Below are 16,954 nucleotides of genomic sequence, written 5' to 3'. Positions count from 1 at the left end.
TTACAAAAAACGCATTTTTTAAAAAGTTCATATCTCCTAAAGTTAAACCAGTTTTTGCATCATCTGTACTATGGCTCAAAAGATGTCTTTTTAAGTCCCCTAAAAAAATATTAAAAATTAGAAAATAAAAAATACGTATTTTGAAAATTCAACTTTTAGCCATATAAATTTAAATGTAAAATGGAGAAAAAAAAAAGTTTTTGTAAAACAAACTTTTGACGTCTAATTTGAAGGATTTTATTGATGAGTTCGGAGGCAATCTTCAAAATTTGTGGAATAAAAATACAGTCCAGACTCGATTATTCGAAGTTTCGATGATCCGAAGTTGGATTGCCCGAAGATTTTTATGGGACTTCGGATAATCAAATCATGAACAACAAAAATAGTTTTTTTTTGTCATTTTCTTATTTTTAAAATCAGATTTGAGTTCTGCGACCCTATTTTAGTCAAATTTGAATAGTTGGCTGCAAATAAAATACCCTTTCTCAGCCTATTTCTATTATCGGCCTATCAGCACTTTGATCATGAATTACAGATTTAATAAAGTGTTTTTGACTGTTCCAAAGTAATAAATAGCTCAAACAAAAGTGAGCAAGCAACTCTTCTTTGTTGATACATCCGAAAATGTTGATTTAATAGCGGAAAACGGCAAAAGTGATGAGAATTGGTCGAACGGCTTAGAGTGATTAAAATGGGCATATTTCCCCTAGATAGTGCCCAACAAACTTAAATCTGGCACCCCAGTTTTATTCACACATTTATGTTCATTCATTCATTGCGCATACACTGAAAGAACGCACAGAAAACATCAAACCAGAATCGGTCAAGCCTGTTCAGTTCATCACTTGACGTCGTGGCTGTCGGTAGCGTCGGTCGGTCGTCGTCGTCGTCGTCGCTTGGTTCAGGCTTTTCACCCCTTTTTGCCCACATAAGAAGCATATTTTTTTGTGTATATGTGCATATTTACGTACACGGTGGCCCACATTACTGAAGCTTTGACAAGACCAGCTGATTTCCGGTTTTTTTTGCTGATTTGTGTTAGATTTAAAGCTGCAAGTGTTGTAACAAGTGCAGATTATCGCAATCACAACGATTGTACTTCTTAATTGGCTGCACAGTATCATACACTGGTACTAAGCGAGAAAAGGGAAATGCCTTTCTCCAGCAGCATCATCCATTGACATCATCCTCATCATCAGCCAAGTGCATCGACGAGAAAGTACAAAAGTAAAGCCAAAAGCCGATAGTTGCAGTTTGTTCTACTTTTCGCCGAAAGGTTCTGAAACACACGATCGGAGTTCAATTAGATTGGCGGTCGAGGTGTTTTGCTATTGCTGTTGCTGCTATACTATACTTCAAGTGAGCTTGTGAAACTCAGCTTAGACAGACGGGTACCTTACCTGGTAAGTACAGGCCAATTTGGTTGGCCAAGAACGGGGCTTGTAACTGGGGTAGGAGCAATTACAATTCTAGCAGCATCGTGCAATCTGTGTGCATATTTTATATCAATTGGGACAACTCAAGCTCAATTGTTGCATCCGACATCTAGATTCCGAATAATAATTTCTTCAAGAATCTTTATGCTGATGAAAACCTTTACCAAAGCATCATTCAAGGATTCTTTTTTAGGGTACAAAATTTTGACATTTCAAGCCATCTGCCTGCGAAGCAGGTTCAATGGTTCTGCACACTATATGCTTTTGCCTGGGAGAAAAACATAAGAGCTGAAACCATGGATGTTTCTCGAAACGAATTGAGCGTGATGTTGACAGAGTACATTTTGTCTGAACTTATCATCTGATGATGCTGTTAAACTGAGAAGGAGTTTTTTTTTTGCTAATTCAATGCTGAACTCTCTGTTTAATAACAAACTGTATAAAAAGTACATTAAAAGTGATTAAAAATATTTAAAGTGATTCATCACTCTGTGCATGAATTTTTTGTTACTTCAAGTGTCTTAAGAGTCATATGAGTTTTTATTCCATAAAACACTTTTTTGGTCCACGTACCATCATCTGGGTCGAATCTGGACACATGGAGCGAATCGGGGCAGCTGTTTAGTTAGGTTTCTTGCTATATTTTGATATAGCTGGATTGATTTTTAGAGTAGATACAGATCAACTGAATTAGTGCATCGTTTTCCTTGCTTTAATGCTTGAATGCGTTTAAATGCTTTAACGTGAAGACTTCCATCATTGACATGATTTTTCGTTCAAAGATATAAATTTTGCGTCGTTATCAATATTTTGACAAAATTCCTTCTACAAGTTGTTTAGAATAGTGCCCTACACATGCTGATTCCTTTTGGTAACGATTATCCCATTCTTTGTAAAGTTATGGAAATCGTCATTAATCAATGATTGCCAATTAGGACGTCAATGACTGTGCCACAAAAGTATATAAATTTTGAAACACAATTGATTTAGATCCAAAATTCCTGCAGTGGCTTCAAGAAGGCAACAACCGGCACATGCTGATTCCTTTTGGTGCTGAAACTCGTTAAATTGAATTGAATACATAATATTTTATAGTGATGATCAATTTTCTTCGAAAATGATTAACGGCTTCATTTTAAAAGCTGCTGTACCTGTTCAGACTGTAGTCCCGATTCACCCTAGTTGACGGTACTACACTTTTTCCGATGTAAGATATTTTGTTTGAAAATTCAAATCTAGTGTACTAATTAAAATATATTTTCAATAATATAATGAACCTACAAAATGAGATCAACTTCTTAGAAGAAAAAAAAAAACAATATCAACACATCAAAATCCATCACCAATTTTCAAACAATATTTTTTTATTAATATTGCTTTTTAAAACCAAACAAATATTAAGTAAAAAGGTTAAAATAGTAATTAATTTTGAATCATTTTGGTTTTCTTGGTAGAATCATGATTGATCAAAAGTTAAATGTGTACTTAAATTTAGCAAATTAAAATAATTAATATTGTAGATTAGGCCTGAACTCAAAAATTAAAAGAAGTTGAGGGGAGGAAGTGGAGGTCAGTATAGAGTAAAATGTCTTGAAAACCTCAGGCAAATTTACAAAATTGAGAGTTCGTTTTAGTGGGTAATATTTTGGGATGTTCTTATAGTTTTGAACATACCTTGGTTGGTTATCTACATCAATAATAACTCCCGGTAGTCTTTTCAGCGTTTAAAAAACTTTTTTAATTTACTTCAAAACAGTAGTTGCAAAATTATTATTTTATTCATACGAGTCGTATATTCATAAAACGTGTCTCTACTCACGGTGTGTTTTTTAGAACAAACTAATGATAACAAATTCGGTATGTCTGATATTCGGCACCGTGAAAAAGGGCTCTTTCCCGACATTTTGCGGGGTATACCGAAATATTTCGTCGGGGGGTCTAGAGCAACTTTTTTTTGAAGGATTTTTTTCGATTTTATGGGATATTTGTTCAAAAAAGTCACTCAGAAAATCGGTGCATTCATGATGTTATCACTAAAACTTCTTATGAATGTGCCTAGGGGACTCTAACTAACTAACTTTGATCAATATTAGACCTCCAATAAAAAAAAATCGAACCAAATTTAAGAGATTTCTAACATTCTTTGAAATTACCCTGAAATCCAATTTGGAAACTCGGATACGACCGAAAACAAATCTTTTCTTTGTACAATTTGTCATGAAAATACAGCATCACATTGCCCGGATACAAATTTGAGCATCAAACAATGCAAAACATGGATTATTTAATAAATAAGCTGTTTATTACCCAATATGTTCCAAAAATATATTTTTCAATCCTCTGCCACATCATACTATTACATTTTAAAACATTCTAGAATCAATCACATTGAAGAAAACAGTTGTCTGAACAAGTTCCATAAATAAGTTTCAGTTTTGGTTTTACATAAGCCGAGATTTGCCCAATTTCCTAAAGTAAATAGTGCCTTTTTCCATTTTTTTTTAAATTTAATTACCTTTCACATACTGGGCACTGCCTACTGAGTTTTGTTATGAATGCTACAGAATAAATTTCTTGAATTTCGTCATAGCTTGTTATAATTTTTATGTTTCAATAAAATATTATCAAAAAAAAAAGTTGACGTTGAAAAAAGCTTGTTGTAGAAAAATCGTAAATCTATGGGAAAAATGGCGATTGGCCAAAAAGTTAAGTTGCAAAATGATATTATGGTTTTCAAAAATTCAATTTTTAACAGTAATTTGCAAAAGCTATGAGAAAAAGTCAAACTAATCTCAGATGTACATAAGCCCATTCAAAAGTGCTTCAAAAGTCCTTTCGAATGCATCTAAGAGAGTTGGAATTGATCAAGTTTTACGCAAATGGGAGCAATTTTATGATTTTTCATGTTTTTTAGACCTCAAACCTCAATGCCCGCTTTAGCCTACTTCCCTTTGTCGTAGAGGGCTCATATTTGGCATGAGTTCATCTCATGTATAGGAAATTACATTTCCTACAAGAATCTCACAAATGGACAATTTTGGGCAAGACCTGCGCCACCTGCTGCCAAAATCCTGAAGCGATATTTTTTCCCCATACATTTCAACGATTTTCTCTATATAAAGTTGAACGATAAAAAGCGACCTTAACCTTTTCCGATTTTGCTCAACATTGGCACAGTTACTTATTATTGTCTAAAAAATCGAGCCAAGGAGTATCTCTTGCATCTCTTCCAAGATTAAAATTTTTTCAGGTCACCTTATGGTACATTTGACGTTAAAAATAAATTTTGAATACATTTTTTTTATTAAGAAAAACATGAATATCAAAGCCACCGCGGTATTCAAAATAATATTTTTTTAACTCTAAAAAAAGTGCAAGGACTTTGTGTGGCCTAACCCAGTACTAGTTTTAAAAATAATAGTCTTTTAAAAACTTTACCGGTTGGAAAATATTTCTAAACCAAATTGAAATCCTAACAATGTCACCCCGGTTTACGGTATTTCATAAAAAGAAAATTCGCGAGAAAGTTGCCAAAAAAGTGTTAATCAACATGCATCTCATTACCACAAACCACCAATGACGCCAAGAAGCTATATTTGTGTTACTTTCTGCTTTCTAACCAAACGTGAAGAGTGTCACTAACCGTGAGAAACGAAAGCAGTCACTTAAAAATAACTAATTCACACTTTCGCAACCGGCATCTTGTGTTTGTGTCAAATTGCCGCTAAAATGCCGCTTGCATAATCGCTCGTTTGACCTTCGAAACGTTTTGGGCCGATTCGCTGTGAGAAATCAAAGCGAAATTCTAGATTTGAAAACATCGTATTCAGGTTTATCATTTCACGCCTGCCAAAAAAACATGCCTATCATTTGACGGTCTATAAATTGACCCGGTCTTCTATTTAAGTTTACATTTAGCGGCCTCTGCTGTAAATAATCAACCCGCTATCGAAATAGAACTCGAGTTCAATAGCACCTCTAAAGAGGCGCTAGTTTGCGCTAAATTCTAGCGAAACAAATTTCAACGCGTACACACAGGTTGTGTTGCTGAGCCGGTTTAACATTAGTTTTCGTCATCCTGTTTTGGCTCAATAATTTTTTTTAAATACCTCTTTTTACACAGGGATCTGACTGGCATGCAGTTTCCCGAAGTCCCCACCAGAGGCGCTGTCAATATTGTTTACGTATGGTTTTTGAAAAGGTCGTATGAAATAAATACATATTTTTTTTCTCAAATTATGTTTTTTGTTAGTTTCTACCTCGGTATTTAATTTTTTGCATAAATATGCGAGATAGTTACAAGCATTACGTTATTTTTTTACATTTAACATTTATTAGATCATTAACTTAAAGTTCTACTTGGCCATCCAATAAAGACAACACAACACACTGAACTGAACTAAAAACTGAATAGCTGCAGTTTCCTTGAAACAAAATAAAATTTGTTTGATATCTCCTGTCCGTTGTATTAAAATGAATTACGCTTTCAGAATACTAACTAAATTTCTCTCAAAAATGCTTTAAACTAGCTGTAACTGAACACTAATGTGCTGATATGCCAGCATTAGTTTCTCGATGGAATTATATGCTGTTCCCCTAGATCAAATTTGGGATTAAACATAAATCTTTCTAAAGAAAACAAAACTGAAAAAAGTTATTAATAATGTAATTTATGTCCGATGCGCAAACGACCTTTTCAAATGCCACGCGCTAAAAACTTGGTTCGATCTTGGTTCGATTTTGACTTCATTCGCTTTGTATGTGGATGACAGTCGTGTCGTAACCGTGTTTTTACATGATACTCAACATAAATAATTATCAATAATTTAGCACCTTTAAATTGTTTGGTGAAACAAAACATTGTTTTCAAAGAAATTGTCAAATGCGTCATAAGAGTATGACCGAGTCAAAATTGGGATGTTGGCCGGTGAGCATAAGCCAGGGGTGCTCAAAGTTTTTGGAGGCCGGGCCAAAATTGAAGCTCAAATGAGCTTGCGGGCCAAATTGGGTACTAAAACCCTATGTCAATTTATATGTACAACGTTAAAAAACACGATTAAAAACCATTTCTGATCACTTTTTTTCATTTTAATGCAAAATTTTTTTTTGACAAGACAACATTTTTTTCGATGGATTAACTATGGTTCCCTTGGAACGAGCTGTCAAGTAAGAGCTTTTCTGTCAAGAAGGACCGCGAGATTAATTTTTCAAAATTGATTTAAAAATCCATTTTAAACTCTTTGTGGTCGTACAAAGGGTCGTTGTACTCAGAAAAATAAGTTTTATCGCTGTAAACAATAATATCAACAATCTAAGCTTCATTTTAGGACCCAATTTCCAAAAAAAAAGGTTATTTGAAAAAAATAACGTTATTTTAATTTTAAAGATTTAATTTCTGTTATTTAAAAAAAGTCAATTTTAAATAATAGAAACAACAAAATAATGGTTTTCTATCGGTATTGTTGATTTTATTGTTTCAGGTATTTGAAAAAAAGTTTTTAGCTGAATGTACTTGTGTTTTCAAATAAAAAAATAAGTTTTGTTGTTATATTTCGAAAATGTGTTATGCCACCAAACAATCAAACAATTCATCTAAAGGCGTAATTTTATCTATAAGTTAAGTAGGCTAAGAAAAATCGTTGAGAGCCAGAATTTCAACATTTATTTCATCGAAAATTCACTAAAATCCAAATTATTTTTAATAAACCCAAACATGCTCAAATGATTCTAAATGCAAAGGAATGTATATTTAATTAATTTCAGCTGATTGCACTTGAATTTATTTTTTTTAGTTTTGAAGTTTTTTGAAAATATATTTTTGCTCCTGGTTTTTCGAGCCAATTTTTTAATAATGGGGGTGGGGTGGGTTCATTGACGAAATATTTGCAACAAACTTGATCCTCCGATTTCCACATTTTGTCAGCCTGAATCAGTTGGTAGTCAATCAGATTCGTTATCCAACTGTAACGAGTTCGAATCCCGGAGGAAGTGCAATGTAAGTTTGAGGGTCAGTTCATTAAAGGGCCATTATGACTTGCAAATTAATAAAGAAAATTTATATTTTTGCAACAATTACAGAATTCTACCTAAGTTAACGTTTTTTAAATATTTCCAAAAATGTTTGATGAAAGTTTTGACGATATTTACTAGTTTCACTCACATTGCAATGTGTGAAATTGTTTTAATTATAAAATTTTTTGAACAAACTATTTGTATCCTAATGTGGGGATCAGAATATTGATAAATCATAAATTTTGTTTATCAATAAAAAATTATAAAGATTAGCATTTAAAAGTTTTAAATAAACCTTCATTTTGAAAAAGTATAAAATCACTTTACAAGTGGTCAACGAACCATTTTACATGATCATTCAAAATGGGTCCGCGGGCCACAAAATATCACCTCGCGGGCCACGTTTGGCCCGCGGGCCATACTTTGGTCACCCCTGGCATAAGCTGATATGAGATGTTAAGTCGAATACATTACGTAAGAAGAAGATTAAGGTAGCAGCTGTGTTCAAATTTTAAAAGAAACTGATTGTTGCCAACTGCCTGGATTTGGGATCTGACGCACAGATCCAAGAAAAAATAAATAGAACAAAGCAGGTTCCGAATCCGGATCGCTCGAAATGTTATCAGTGCTGAGCAAGATAAGCTACACATTCTTGCTTGGCATTTGCTTCAGACCGTCCGAACGCGGAATTGTGATTTATAATGAAAACAAACCGCATTTCTGGTTATAATCAGTAAGCACGTGCGTAAAAGCTGATGAACTTCTGAACAGTTGCGTTACAGCAGTCTTCTCGCGAAGTCAGCTTAATTAAGTTATAAACAAATTTCCTTTTCCACGTGAATTCATCACTGTGTGGTCATGCACGATGGTGAAAAGCTAAAAATAAGCTCCATTTATCTGGAATGCACTACTAGGGATGCTTCTTTCTTGGCCGTCATCGTGCGGCGGCGAGGAAGGCATTTAAGGAAACGAGGAGCACTAGTAAGGAAGCCGGTTCGTCAATACCAGTAAAACGGTTGAAGGTGATAAGGATGCGGTGTGTTTTACTGAGATTAAAACGAACACATCATAAAAATTTTTTTTTGATCATTCAATAAAGGCCATAGAAGTTATGACAACAAAAGTTGATACACAACTTAATTTAAAAAAATCAAATTTTAAACATCATTTGCCCAACATGAAAAATTTACAATCTAAAAAAAATCTGCAGTCACAAAAATTTAGGACTAACTCTAATGACTAAATCAGTGTAATTAGTTGGCTGAAGCGGAACAAAAAATCGATAGTGTGAGGCAACAAGTTCGACCAAGGATAAACTTGTGGCAAATTAAAGAAACTCATTACACTGCGGTCGACTAATAGGCAGTGATTTATAATCTTGTCACTTACTGGCACCTTATGAGACGATACGCTGTTCGCTTCAAAATTGTCTTAAAAAATCATGGGACAAAAAAATTTTATATAATATTTGAATTTGACCATTTGTTGGAAAAATACGTTAGGCATTCGAAAAAAAAACATTTTTATGAATTCATTGAAATTCTGTATTTTTTCAGTACAAGTCTGCATACAAACTTGTGGGATCGTATTACAAAATGGACATATTTGATAATCTTTACCTTGTCAATATTTGGTTCTTGGTTAAGGTTAGGCCTTTGCAAATTGCATTTCAAGGTTTTGTTCCCCTCTCCTTCCAAATTTCCCCAAATGTTATTTTCCTGAACATTTAAGTTTTCATAAAAAATACTTGTACAGTAGATTGTAAACTATTACAAAAACATTGTAAAACGTTTATGTTGGTTTTTTTTTTAATATGGCCCTTTTAAGAATTTTATTTTTTAGGCCACAGATCAGAGAACGACATGTAACTTAAGGATTTTTTCATAAATTTATTGATATTTTCAAAATTTTTGGTAGTAGCATAACTGTCATAATTAGGCATAGTGATTTTTCACGCTCGAAAATGACAAATTTCACGGGGATCTAAATTTCTAAACAACAAATTTCACGCAAATTTCGCGGAACTTGAAAAATGTTAAAATAACTCGGAAAATACTATGTTTAAATCACAGAAACTACTTTTTATGCTTCATTATATATTATTCTTCAATAAACTAAAAAAATCATCACTAAATTTGAACGCGACACAAAAAAATCTCCCGATTTAAAAAAAACCTTCTAGTTTATGGATGGGCTCTATATATATTTTAAAACCAAAATATAGGGCACGCGTTTTTTTCGTTTATTAAACTGCTCTTTTAATATTCGACTAATAAAGCTAACATGTTTTCGATAATTTGCTTCTGTTATATCATTTTACATTTTATTGAATTTCATATCAAAGCAAGATTTAACAATCTTGTCCAGTTTAAAAATTAGTAAAATAGATTGAATTCTCTTCGACATTTGGCCCATTAAAAATATTTCACTTTTCAAAAACTAAATTTAAAATCAATTTCTAAAAAAAAATGTTTTTTTTTAACAAAATCGAAATTTTTATTCTAAATGGGAAAAGAAAACAAAAAAAAACTTTTTATTAACTTTCACGGGAATCATCCACCCGAATGAAGGAATAATTCTCATACCCACCGGCAGCTTGGTCCAGTTCACAGGTTGATCAAACAGATCGTCATCTTATGTTCAGTAATCTATACACCCACGTACATATGTTTTTTTTGTACGAATTTTGTTGTTACTAATACCAGTGCTTATAAGAAAAGAAATTTCCCATCCCCCCAAAGCAACGGAAATTTGTAACAGGTGTACTGCCCCTGAGCGCATAAATGTCCCATATGCATTTTCATCGTTTTTGAGTTATTGATGCAGTTTTGTTCAAAATCGAGTGATCTTTCAAAAAGCATACAACATCCAGAACTTTGTTTTAGAAATCAGGAGGAAATCCAGTTTTTTCGTGAAAACTTAACACGCAGCCTTATGTGTGGGACAAACTTGCCTTGCGTTTTTCTCAGATTGCTGATTTTGCATATATGACATTTATGCGAACATGGGCAGTGTAGGGACACCTCACACAGACGCCCTTGTTTAACCGCCATCCACCCGAATATCCTAAAAAAATTGAAATGTTTTTAAAATGATATTCCAAAGATAAAAAAATACCCTTCATTTTATTTTGAATAAAGCAAAGCTGGAATCTTTAATATCACTAAATTTAGTTAGTTTCTAAAAAGACTCAAAAATCTGAACATTTCTTTAAATGGTTCATATCAACTTTGCCATACATATTCAAGCTTTTTAATTGAAAACTAATAAAATTTAATTAAATAGTCTTTTTGGATGAAATATTTATTTAGTAGTTATTTAAAAAAAATGATTTGAGAAAATTTAGAAATTTCACACCGTCTACGAAATCGTCAAAAATCACTAACCCTATATTAGTAATTAAACCAGGGTATTCACTCACTTAATCCTACAGTAGTTCATATGATTATTTTTATTTCTTTTTGAGTTTGATAAATTATTTTGAGAAAAATCGTTACATTTTCACACAAACATAAAATTTCATGGGATTTCGCGGAAAAAGCCAAATTTTGCGGATTTCACGCTGTCCGCGAAATCGTGAGATTTCACTAACCCTAGTCATAATGTATAATGCCTTTTTGTGACACCATTTACTGAGTATTTTTGAAACATGATTTTTTTGTTTCTCCCTCGACTCTGACAAAAACTAAAAAAATGTGTACCAGTCTTAGCTGTTTTCAGAAAAAATAATTACACGAATTTGTTATTTGACTTTTTATGACATAAAGTTCAATTCTTAAAATACGCTTTGTAATTTGTCCAATTTTTTGGATTGCTAAAAGAAGATTTTTTCAGCACGAGTCGTACATTTATCCAACGAGGTTAACCGAGTTGGATAAATACGACGAGTGCTGTAAAAATCAAGTTTTGCAACGAGTTCCATACAAATTTTTGCGGCAATTCCGAAAAAAAAACTCTTTGATTGGAATTATAAGTCAAATATACGTGTAATTGGCCAATCAAACGTTTTAATCAAAAACATGTTGAAAAGCATTACTTTTCGAAACAAGTGCTGAATAGTTCAACTTTTCAGTATTTATTTTGAAAAGTGTAACTATTTGATTCTGTTATTTTTGGTAAAGAAAAGTAGGCTTTTTCGTCGTTCAAGAATGACAGGAATAGTAAGTACTTTCACGATGGAATTGCAAAAAAAATCTTTTGATTTGCCTTTTTAGACGAAGTAGATCAGACAACTGGTTGCTGAGATATAGCCACATAAAATTTAAAATTTGTATTTTGGTTTGATTTTTTGATGTTATAAAGTAAAATTATTGTGAAATTTTCTTATCTTTTGAAAAATATTTAATTTCGAATATAAACACGCAAAAAGGGCGCAGAAGCATTTTGACTCTTTTAGAACTATGTTGTAATACATTATTATCACAAATCTCAAAGTGTTAAACAATTCTGTATTTTTTTTTTCAATTAGGTTCTAAAGACAAAATTTGTACTGTAAACATTAAGTGTATCCCGCGTTCTCCGATGGAAATTGACATGTGTGAGGGGGACACAATCTTTACATTTGTTTCTAGGACCTTATAAAAAAGTCCAGAATTGTTGGCTTTCCCAGCTACTTTTCAAAGCTGCGGGTTTCAATAAATAGTTAGGTAGCAGTTGCTTTGGAAATTGAAAAATAGTTTCAGATATCAAAATGCTTATGCGTCCTTTTCAAATGTTGATCCATAAATTCAGATAAATCGTCAGTTTAAAAATGAAAGCTTATTTGGTGAGACTGAGAAAAAAAACTATTCTTTCTTAAATTATCATCTTCAAGCTTAATTAATTATTATCAACTTGTTTTGAAAAAGGCAAATTCTGGGTATTTTACAGAATTATTTTGTTTTTCATTATTTTTGCAGGGCTTATTTTCCCTCATAAAATAATCGTTCAATAAAAAACTAATATCAATTTCGCTTGCAAATTGAAATTGTTCGCTTTCTTCATGACATTACAACCTTTGGAAAAAAATCATTTCATTTTTCTTATATTTTATTATTGTCTATGAAGGTACTTTTGATGATCTGGTTGAATAAAATTATGCATACTACAAAGAAAAAAAATTTGGTGATATTCATCAGGAAATGATGCCAGATTTTGTCAAAAAATGTGTAATATTGCATCAGGAACTGGTGAAATTTCCATTAGTTTTTGGTAAATTTCATCAGGGCACATTTTTACACACTTTTTTGTAATATAACTCAAAAAAGAGGTATTATTCAACCAACCAAATTTTCAATCTTCCAAAATTTAACTTTTTTTTTCTGTGTACGAATCATTAAAAATATAAATAAAACAACCCCTAAATCTGCAATGAACAAGCGCTAAGAATGTAGCGTTAAAAGTTTTAATCGAAACCGTTCTTTACTAAGCTTTTTAAATTATAAATAATGCAAGCCAAACCAAAGATGACTTTATTATTTTCATAAAAAATGGCTAACATATGGTAGAATTTTATTATTTGTCTAAATCAGAGAAAAAATTATGCTTTTTTGTAATATTTGGTTGCTAAAAGAAATCTTGTATGAAAATTATGAATCAATTTTCTTTTTTTGAACAAATTTCAGATAATTAGAAATCCTTTTCTTATCAAGTAATTATTAAAATTACCTTTCGTAGCAATACATTTTTTTAGTAGTGCTTAAAAATTGGAATAGGGCTCATAATTATTAAAAGTGAATTGAAGTTGGAAAACTTTAAAAATTCATAAGCTTATATTTTTCTGAATTAATCAAAATAAAATTGTAATTCTTTTCTCCTTTCCTCACGTTCCACAGATTCCCCGCCATGCACGATGGCATCACGGCACGGCACGGTGCCTCGGTGGTCAGCGCCGATAACGCCACTTCAAACGGGGCCGTTATCACCAACGGAGGCATCAGTCGTACCATTCAGTTCTTCCCCCATCAGCAGCACGGTAGCAGTGGCAGCAGTTCGCCTTCTCCGCCGTGCTCCACAAACTCATCCCCGGCCAAGCGGTGCCCTTCTAAGCCGGCTTCCCCGTCACACCACGCGCCCTGTAACGGCGAGTTCAAACTTTGCAGCTACGACGACAAGGAAGACTGCGCCGGCTCGGCCACGACGACCAGCAGCGGAACGTCCCCGGCGGAGGTGTTTGGAGTGTTGGGATTCTGGCTGAAGCTGCGGCACGACCTCAAGTCCCTGCCCTGGGAGCAGCTGAAGGCGGTCAAGATGAAGAACGCGCGCGCCGCACCCGGATGTGCCTACATTCCGACCGAGGTGGGTATTTTTTGTTACTTGATTTACAAGGTCTTGACTTTCGCTGGGTTTGTTGTGCCCAGGTGTGCAGGTGTTCTTGGAACGAGGTGGCACGCTGCTGATAACGCGATGAGTGTTTGCGAGCCCTGTTTGAGGGTTTTAAGATTCGTGGGAACATTTGAGGTTGTGCTGCACTGATGAACTCTTATCACTCTTTGTTCAAAAGGTTTCACACTTTGGAGTGTTGTCACTGGGTGATAAATTTAGATCATATTAATCTTGTGCATTGTATTTAATCTGTACACAATAAGTTTAGGGATAATCGATGCCTTGGCATCAAACTTTGAAATAAATAAATTCATGATTTTTTTTTTAGGTCGAACACATCGCCAACGTGCTCACGCACGGCTTCTGGGTGCTTCCATCGGCGTACGGCGGAGTTAATCTTTTCTTGCGCAGTTACACCTCGGCTCAACTGCTGGCGGCAATCATCTACGGCGTCGCCCTCTCGATGCTGTTCTTCGTGTCAACGTTCTTCCACTGTGTGTTCTACTGCAACCGGAATCGCCCGCTGAAGGACGTTCTCCACCGGTGCGATCGGGCCATGATTTACATCTTTATCGCTGGCAGTTACTATCCGTGGCTGAGTTTGGGCCACACGACCCACCCGCAGATTGTGTCCGTCATCAAGTGGTGCGTCTGGGTGCTGGCCATCATGGGCATCATTTACCAGCAGGTAGGTCTCAATTTAATGAACATTTTTGCCAAACAAATTACTGATCCTTCCGACTCTTACAGATGTTTCACGAGCGGTTCAAAAGTCTGGAGACGTTCTTCTATCTGGTCATCGGGCTCGGCCCGTCGCTGGTCATAATCTTCTGGGGTCACGAGTTCACCGGGATGGCCGAGCTGAAGATTGGGGGCTTGCTGTACATCGTCGGGATTGTGTTTTTCAAGTGTGACGGAGTGTTTCCGTTTGCGCATGCAATCTGGCATTTATTCGTGGTTTTTGCGGCTGCCGTGCACTATTTTGCCATCCTTAACCATCTGTACCCGGTGGAGTCGACGGCCACCTAGGAAGATGCAGCGACGAAAGCACTGGTGGGCAATGTAAACTAGTGAAAACAGTGATATTACAAGTAGCAACTATAATATGGAATGCTAGGTACCGTGAAGGCAGTTGATTTGTGTAGATTATTTTGTCAAAGTTCCGTTCTCTGTTTCAAGAGAATATGTTGTTAGAACTCAGCATAGACCCCAGGTATACAGCTCAGACTCATTCACCGTTAGGTTTTCGTTTGCATGCTAGGTTTCGTTACCGAATAGTTGTCGATCCAATTATTAGTTAAGTAGCCACCAACAGCTCGAATTTATTTTGAATAGTGACAAGAGTTTAGTTTTAAAGGTTTATTTGTGATATTGCTTATTAATTTGGAACGGATGTATTTTAAGTTTAATGTAGGTTCAAAACTAAACTAGGAATTGAGACATTCATTGAACAATCATCTTAATACTCATTTTGTAGCATACTACGCACATTCAAAATACAGTTAAAACATATACAAGCACCGATATAGTTCCCATCTATTGATACTTGCATAATAAAAGTTAACATACTCATTTACTCAAAACAGAAACAAAACTGTGCAACTAAACCACCTAGAAACTTTTATCTGAAAGATTCAAAATCATGTTAGTATCTGTCGATTACGGAAAAAAGTATAACAAATAAATAATTATATTTGATAATTGTCAAAATCAGCGGGTTACAGTTAGAACTAAACTTAACTAGCAGAAGATGCACCTATTCATGAGTTTCAATGTGTGGATTTTATAATGTATATGATTTTGATTTCAGCAATAAGATTAATATTCTTTTTTTGTTTGAATTATAACTTTTTTGGTGTTCTGATTTTTAGGAAATGTCACATTGTTGACGAAAATTGTTTCAAAGTTGGTGTCAGACTATTAATTTGTTTTATTTACGAGGAAATAAATTAAAATACACTTATTTCAAGTATCCTTTCATTATCAGTCTAGACTGGATTACTAGAAGAAATGATGTTTTTTTTCACTGTATTTTTTTGGGTCTTCTTTAAATGTTCCAAAGTTTCAAGATTGCTCGATGGACTGTTCAAATTTCATATTTATTAGTTAATAAAACAGGAAATCAGTCACTCAAAATTGACTTATTTTGGTTCTCTGAACTCGATTTAAAAAATTAGGAAAAAAATTGCCGGAGACCCGAGTTATAATTAAAAACTAACTTAATCCACTTATTTCGTTGGTACCTTCCTCACTCTTAACGAACGATGGGCGATATGACGGATTTGGACACAAATTACACCCAAAGTTAAAGAACGAGGGGATAGACCTCGCGAAAAGAAACGTGAGGAAAGTGCTATTTTGCGAGAGTATAGTCCTCTCGCGTGTTCATTCGTTCATTGGAACAGTTCATCCTATGAGTGGCTTATATGGACAAACGACCGCCATTTAGTCACCGAACCATGGTGGCCAATACGGCAAAGGCACGGTTCAATATGCCGAAGGTCTTGGGTTCGAGTCTCGGTACCAGTACTTTTTTTTGGTAGATGAACTTTTTTGGAAAATGAACCATGAGTAAAGTACTCTCGGTAATTTCGGGATTTATCCTCTCCGTCCGCACACAGTACCATTTTACTACCGAATCGTGCTCTTTATCCTCTCGTATGCCGATGCCCAGTTCTGGGTGAATGACAGGAAAAATAAGTAGTTTCACGACGGAATTGCAAAAAACTAATTTCGACAGCTATGTTTTGCCGGTTTTGTCTAGTTTAAAAAATATGCAAAAATCTTCAAACAATTAATTAAAATCAAAACAAAAATACACATTTTTGAAACTTTCTAAACACATGTATCGGTGTTCCAAAAACGTCATAAAACGACAAGTTTGAGATTAGTTTACAAAACATCATACACTCATGTCCTCTCATGACTTCTGATAGTGTAGTCAGATTTTCAATATTTTGGATTCGTTGGAATAGTCTTTTGATAACTAATCCAACGATGGGTCGCATGATTGATCCGGACATTACTTTTATTAAAATATCTGAGATCCGGCCTCAAAAAGTGTATAATTCGATCGTGCTATCTTGTCGCACATCGCTTTGGGCCAAAATTGGTTAAAGACGCCATTTTGTGCAGCATTCAATGCCTCACCTTTTGTCCTTCTCAGATCCCTAAAATTCGATTTCAATCCTGGGATATTCTAC

General features: G+C 34.3%; 1 protein-coding gene across 1 annotated transcript; it reads left to right on the top strand.

The window, feature by feature from the left end:
- The first annotated feature begins 844 nt into the window (after positions 1–844).
- Positions 845–16,044, top strand: LOC6051393 (monocyte to macrophage differentiation factor). Its single transcript, XM_038264724.1, has 4 exons — positions 845–1,403; positions 13,262–13,724; positions 14,080–14,439; positions 14,502–16,044. The coding sequence occupies exons 2-4, from the start codon at positions 13,272–13,274 to the stop codon at positions 14,778–14,780; spliced, it is 1,092 nt and encodes a 363-aa protein (XP_038120652.1). The 5' UTR covers positions 845–1,403; positions 13,262–13,271; the 3' UTR covers positions 14,781–16,044.
- Positions 16,045–16,954: the final 910 nt, after the last annotated feature.

This window comes from Culex quinquefasciatus, chromosome 3, assembly GCF_015732765.1.
Source record: "Culex quinquefasciatus strain JHB chromosome 3, VPISU_Cqui_1.0_pri_paternal, whole genome shotgun sequence".
NCBI classification, from domain to species: Eukaryota; Metazoa; Arthropoda; class Insecta; order Diptera; family Culicidae; genus Culex; species Culex quinquefasciatus.
This window is presented reverse-complemented; position numbering and strand designations above follow the sequence as displayed.

Coding starts and splice junctions, on each gene's coding strand:
- LOC6051393 (XM_038264724.1), top strand. CDS start 13,272: ATGCACGATGGCATCACGGCACGGCACGGTGCCTCGGTGGTCAGCGCC. Junction 13,725..14,079: donor GTGCCTACATTCCGACCGAG/GTGGGTATTTTT, acceptor TTTTTTTTTTAG/GTCGAACACATCGCCAACGT. Junction 14,440..14,501: donor TGGGCATCATTTACCAGCAG/GTAGGTCTCAAT, acceptor CGACTCTTACAG/ATGTTTCACGAGCGGTTCAA.